A 7,026-nucleotide genomic window follows, 5' to 3' on the forward strand; every position below is an offset into this window, starting at 1 on the left:
AACAAGCCCTACCGTTCCCCCACAGGGCATATTCAAACATGTTTTTATAGTTGGCAGAGCTGGGAACACAGCCCACTGGTGAAATCTGGCACACTGGCATATTGCCATTAAATATTAATTAAATTAGTAATTAACTTCCCTCCAGGCCTGCAGCTCTGTTGCATCAGTCACAGGGCACATCCTTTGGAAAGCCTCTCCCCAAGAGGAAGGTATCTCTTCTACTATGTCTGCCAGACCAGAATACGACACAGGGGACACCATGGTTGTAATCACACTGGAGATATACGAGGAAAACTTTTTGATGGAGTCACAGTTTATACTGACTAAATAAGCTCTTTTGCCCGGTGGAGGTTAAATATTTCTCTTAACTGCCCAAGCTATACCAGTAAAAGAAAAATTTACTGTAAGAGTTTCACATACTTAAGCAAAGATGCTGGCATAGCTGTGTTGGAGTAATTTATTAGCTTTATTTTTGCTGTAGTCTTCGGATTGCTGTGTAATTGTACTGACAAACCATTTCATGGTACAGACAAGCCCTGACTCGCAGCCATTAATTTGTCTCAAGAGCTCATTCACCTGTACTCCCTGTGCAATTTTTAAATCCAAATATAAAATTTCCTGTTTCACCCTGTCATTATGTTTTGTTTGTTTTCAGAGACATCTGAAGGAAAATAATTCTGAAATTAACTGGAAAGAAGTAGGAAGCTGTGTCCTCTGCACATCAAGATTGACCACAACTGTAAGAAAAAGCTGCTCATGAAAGTGTCCTTCTTGACTCATGGAGAGCATACAAGGCTGTAATTTAGCTATAATAATCCCCTGCAAAACTAAAGTGCTTACTTGTCCCAAATAAGAAGTCAAACCAGCTAATGTCTCATGACCCTTTGAAGGGACAAAGCTCTTCTGCACATATTTATTAGTGAATTCAGAGAACGATGCCAAGTCCAATCCTTCATTCTTATTGTGCCTGAAATTCCGGTTATTTCCTGAACCTCTGCAGGGCATATGCAAAAGGAACATCCCTTACTGAAACAGTTGCATGGTTGCTTCCTTTGAGTTTTGGTTTTGGGCTTGTTTTTTTGGTTTTTTTTGGTTTTTTTTTTGTTTTTTTTTTTTGAGAAGGAAAGGGTAATAAAGGATTGTCTAAGGTGGACATTCATTTCTATAGCCAGTCTTACTTGCTCCAGGTTAAGGCTCAAAACTGGAAATGACCAGATTTTGCCACTTTTTCACATGATGAACAAAATGCAGTTACCACCATTGCACAACATGTAATCTGCCCTGGAAAGCAAAGCCACTCCTCTCACAGGGCCAGGGAGTGCCTAAATTATGTAGCATTGCCATCTCCATAACCCCTTGTACTGCTAATATCCAGAATCACACTAAAGCCATTATATTCAGCAATTTGCTGACAATGCAGCCACGAATGGTGGACAGAAGCTGGATCTGAAGAATTTGTGTCCAAGCCAGACCTATCCTAGGATAGGTCCATAACCCTCTGGCAGTGATTTGACTTCCAGGCAAAACTATCAAGAACTGATATGTAAACACACAATTGATGTGCCAGGGGTTTCCAGAGCCAACAGCAGCTTGATCAGAGTTGCATATCCAGAAATCAGCAGGGTGGAGAATGGGAATATGTTTAGAAAGCCTGGACACACCCTATTTCTAGTTCTGAATATGTTTAGAAAGCCTGGACATACCCTATTTCTAGTTCTATTGAGGAGCTAAAAAGCAAAAACTCCAAAAATGCCTTAGTATACTTTAAAGCAAAAGTCGTTTCAAGCAGACAGTAAAGTGTCTTCAGACTTGTTTATTAAAATTCTACTGAATGGTTAATTTTCACTAATGCAAATTAATTTAGGATTTCTTAATATTGTCTCACATTAATTCATTCAATATAAATGTTCATCCTCATTAAAATCAGTTTCAATTTAAGTATTAAGAATATCGTTTGGAGTACTTTGATTCCATGCATATGTAGCATGCAATGTTTTTCATATCACTGGTTAATACAGCTTGCAGGTGTGCACAAAAGTGGCTGTCACATCACTTGTGGGTATTTTAAATACATATTAAGCATTTTTTAAAAAATCTGTATGTCTCTTTTGGGAGCTCAAAACAGTCCCATTTGTTTCAGCAGCCTGGTATTTGAATAAAAGAATTTTTTTTTTTTGAATTCTACTGATTTTTTTCTACTTTGCTACTGAACGTGATGTTGTCCTCTGCTGGATTTCTGAAAGGTATGATATGTTACTACCATGATTTCCTTCAGTAAAGTACTAGATTTCCATAGAAGAAAGGAGGAGAGGAAAGCCAACAGCCTTCTGGGCTGCAGTGGCAGGATGGGCCAGCAGGCAGAAAGACCTGCAACTCTTCTCTCTGCTCAGCACTGGTGAGGCCACATCTGGATTACTGTGTCAGTTCTGGGCTGCCTGGTGGAAGAAAGTTGCAGACATACTGCAGTGGGTGCTACAAAAGCCTGTGAGGATGGTTGAGCACATGGAGTCTGACATATAAGGAGAGGCTGAAATAGCCTAGAAAAAACAAAGTGTCCTCTAGTTGCTGTAAGTGTTAGCATGGGTGTGAACAAAGTGGGATGCAGTAACTTTCCCAACAAACCTAAGATTCTTTCGGATATCCTACATCGGCATTTGGGATCTAGTGAAAAACCCAAAGGCTTATCAACTCTTCCTGGATGTTCTCCCCTTCAAAATGCTTCCAAAGAAGCATTTTCTCTTCTTTCCAGAGATCCTCTCAGGTAAGGAGCCTGGTTCTGTCACCCTTGTCATGGGATGCAATTCTGTCTTATATATTCAACTTCACAGAGTTTCATTCTTCTGAGCAAAGGTGGCAGTTTTATGAACTCTGTAAATATATAAGTAGCAGAGATGTCTCCCTCTTTTTTTCCTCATGTCCTATGACAGAAATGGCAGCTATCCTGGCTGTACAGTTTACATGACACAGCAGGACAATGCCATTTGCATTCAGTTCTGGATGAAAGAGAGGACATGGTGCTCTCTTGTTCTGTGAAGAAGGGGCATCCAATCTTGCTGGGGAAAGCAGAGGGGAGGAAGGAGACATGAAGAAAGATCCTAATAAAAGGTTTGTGTTCAATATTAGACTTAATAAGCATTGTGGTTCCCTTATGGCATACAGATGACCACAGTGATTTCATACTGTTTGCTAATATATGTTTGACAAAGCTATAATGTTGTGGCAATCCTTGAGGGACATGGTTATCACTCCCAGACATTAATGCTCAAGAAGACTGCATTCAGGAAGGGAAAGCCATTTTTAGCTGAACACAGACCACAATTGCTATGCCTGAAGAGAATACAAGTGTATTTAAATAATAAGATATTTGCTTTGCAAAAGATTGGCATAAGCTTTTGCACAGACTTGTTAGCTTAAAGGCTTATCTCTTTTAATGCTAAGAAGTATTTCCAGTGAGTTCTCACTGAGGACCTGATCAGAAGCAGCTGTTTCCACAGCACTCCATGTGTGCATAAGCCCTTAGTGAGACAGAATTTTCTGTTTGGATGATTAACATGCACATTTTTTTATATATCCAGTCTTTGTGCCAGGGAAGATAAGAAGAATCTTCTCCCTGCATTCTTCTTTAAACTCCCAAACTCTTTTGTTTAAAGGACACATGTCACAGGCACACTTATCTTCCACAATGCTCCCAATAAGAAGCCACTGTTTATTCACTTAACACATATTATATATTTCCTACCCCTTCTAAGACTGCCCAGGTGTTTTCCTTACATTTTTAGACTTTGATGCACCTTTACCATGTAAATTCTCAACTTCCTGACACCATGTTAAAATTGATAGTCTCTGAAGAGAATGTTCTCTTGCTTCTACTTCATGTGAAGTAGTGGCAGGTTTTGCTGTTTGTTTTTTTTTTAGTTTTCCTCCTTTGTTTTCTTAATGTATCTGTGTGCTGGGAGTGTTCTTGTGCTTTGGAATAATAAATCTCTTTGATAAACTTACTCTGTATCTTTTCTTGGGTTTTTATGTTTTCTAAGATAACCTTTCACAACTCTTTTTCTCTGGAACTGATAAACCATGTGGGCCTGGTGCAAGTGCAGACTGCCAGCTGCTGGCAGGCCAAGTAGAAGGAGAGATTACCCTGCCTTTGCCATTTGCTGCTCTTGCCCCAGTCCACTGCTGCCAGCTCTGTCCAGAGTGGGGGTACCAGCATGGACAGCTCAGTCTGACCATTTTAATTTTTTCATGTAACTCTAAATCCCTCATATTTGTTAACATTTGGGTGTATGTGGGAACATTTGCATGGTGTGTCAAGGGGCTGATTCCACCAGGATCTAAGAAATGCCAGTACATTCATGTGCCTTATCCCCATGTCTCTGTGACATTGTCCCTGAGCAGCGCTGGCAACCAGAGCCTCAGGCCAGCCTCAGAAAGCAGCACCTCTTCCCAGGGCAGCTTCAGATGTTATGATCTTCCTTTCTTGTAAATACACCACCCTTCTGCAAATCCTCTGGTTCTCATGGTGCAGAGGAAGGGTCTGAGTGGGGCTCAGGATTGCCCCACATGGGGCACTGCAGCTGCTTTGTCAGCAAAAAGACTCTTTTCCTTTTTCCCTCTTCTTTCATCTGCCTGCTCTCTTAGGTTCAGTGATCACATCTGTTAGTATTTTGGACCCTAATGACACACTAAAGGAGAGGTAGAAAGAGCCTTTCATTCTGAAATGACTTTACTAGTCCAGAAGCCTGGTTTATACTGCCACTATCTGTCCACCATACCTGCTGCAGCCCTTTCCTGCAAACACACACACAAACACTTCATGCAAATTTTCCCACAGCTACTAACAGCTTGCAGAAGGAAGTGAGAGACATTAAGAATTTTTATTGCTTTTTCTGTCCTGGAGAGTTTGATTAGGCATTAATCTGTTAAAAAACATTTTTACATTATCGTGTTTTTCCTACCCATGTTTTTAGTGGGTATAAATGTCTTCTAACAAATGTTTACATTATTCTGCCTCCATTCCTCATCCTCTGAACCCCATTTTGAGCCACTGTCAATGCTTCCTAACCAAGCAGCCCTTTCCAGCTGGTGCAGTTAGGCAGGTCTGCAGCCCCAGGCTCCCCAACACCCTCCTAGGGATCCTTGACAGCCCCTGCCTGCAGCAGTTTGTGCCATGCACATTGTTCTCAAAACACCTCATGGACATTGTAAAAAAGAGAATTAAATTCATAATAAGCTTAGACTCAGATCAAAAAGCATATTCATATTTTTAAATTATATCAAAACCATAAAGGAAACGTGCTCCTCCTGAGGTCACTGAGGTTAAGGTGATGGAAATGTTATAACACGTCTCCATCATCTTGAATCTCACTGCCTTCAGTAGCAGGAACTGAAGCCTCCAACACCCTGCTGAGAGGGGCAAATAAAATGCCTTGGTCAGAGAAAGTAACTGAACAATTTGGGTTTGAGAAATGCAGAGGGTTTTTGATGCTGTGCACAACAGTTAGAATACTTATATTAAGTTAGTTTTGTTTCTATCTGTCAGAGTCCAAATCTACATCTTCTGCTTCCCAGCAAAACCTCCTATCTGCCACATTAGAGGCTGCCTTGGGCAAGAATGCTCTTCCTTCCACACTTGCCAGGTGTGATTTTTCCCACCAGAAAAAAAAGCACTTTATTATTCATTAGAGAGTGTAGGCTGGAAAGGAACGCCCAATTCTCCAGAGATTACGATCATAGGAAAGGGAAAACCTAGAAGTCCAATTCCTACTTGAAAGAAAAAAGATTTTTGGCATCTTTGCTAATGGCCACCTTGGGTGTTTGCCCTGTAAGCTCAATATCTTGATGCCTAAGAAAGCTAAAGAAGTGCCTGCTGACACCTGTCTGCCCTTCTGCGAAGACACAGGTACCTTTCCCAGAGAAGGACAGGGTTGCCATTCCCCTTATGCAAGAGTAGTTGGAGAGGTCAGCCCTTATGTATTTCTGTGAGGTAAGTTTATGGCAGTATTTGGTAAGGCACAGCAGCTGTATGCCCAGTTGCAAATATATGGACAAGGACAAGGATCTCACTTCTGACCATTCCTCAGAAATGTGATCACTCCTGTAGCAAAGGCACTGGAAACAGCACAGTGCTCAGAAATAAGGAGCTGACCTGACTAAAATGAGGCATGGAGAGGGGACTGCACAGCATTCAGCACTATTGCCCAAGTTTTTAGGATGGACAGGCTCTTTTCTGGTGTGTTTGTATTTTCCCAAGTTCTTCCTTTATCATGCACCACATTTAATTTCTAAATTTCCCTTCTTCACGCCCTTAGGCTTGTTATTTGCAAATGTGTACAGAAGTTTAACCCCCTGTCTTTCCAAAGCCAGCTGCGGCTTTGCTTATTTTAAACACCACCTCTGTCAAATGGGAAGTAGCCCTACTTAATGCCAGCCATTCCTCATTAGAAAGACCACACGTGTAAAAGGCATGAGAAGAGAGCAGCAAACCCCAGGCTAATGCTGAGCAGGAAAAACCTTTATGCTTTGTGAGCTCCTGTAGCTGGGCAAACCCCTGCTTAGCGAGTCATCAGCTTTTTCTAGCTCTTATTAGCAAGCAGTCTCCTTCTCTGTTCTCCCATTCCTCTCCAAAGCCATCCTACCACACCTCTACAGCTTTCTCTTGATGCTTTTCTCTCTGTTTAGTTTCTGACACTCAGAAGTTTTCCTGAGAGTCGCAGCTATTCTATTTCAAGATAACTGGCTATGCTCTACTTGTAAGGATCCCCCATCTCATATTTTGTCTAAACTTTTATACATTCCTCAGGACAAAGTGTATGAAATACATAAATGTTTGATGCTGTATTAAGAAAAATGACTCTTTTTCAAAATTCAGAACCATTTCCTAATGTTTCATAAATTCTGGTAAGGAGTAAATTGCTTTTTAAAAATGTGTTTTATAAATACTCCCTCAAGTGCAGCAGAATGCAGTTTAAAAGTTTATATTAATGGCTCTTTTTCTTTTCTCAAAGCGTACCTTAAGTTCAATCTAAG

The 7,026-nt window shown here is 40.9% G+C and overlaps 1 protein-coding gene across 2 annotated transcripts in view; it reads left to right on the forward strand.

The window, feature by feature from the left end:
* Positions 1–3,998, forward strand: part of THEMIS (thymocyte selection associated) — a 79,535-nt gene extending 75,537 nt beyond the window's left edge. For both annotated transcript variants that reach the window (XM_059842159.1, XM_059842162.1), the window contains one exon: positions 656–3,998. In XM_059842159.1, coding sequence (XP_059698142.1) covers positions 656–665 — 10 coding nt within the window. In that variant the 3' untranslated portion in view covers positions 666–3,998. The remainder of the gene's footprint in view (positions 1–655) is intronic.
* The last annotated feature ends 3,028 nt before the right edge of the window (positions 3,999–7,026 follow it).

The sequence above is a fragment of the Haemorhous mexicanus genome, chromosome 3 (genome assembly GCF_027477595.1).
Source record: "Haemorhous mexicanus isolate bHaeMex1 chromosome 3, bHaeMex1.pri, whole genome shotgun sequence".
Taxonomy (NCBI): Eukaryota; Metazoa; Chordata; class Aves; order Passeriformes; family Fringillidae; genus Haemorhous; species Haemorhous mexicanus.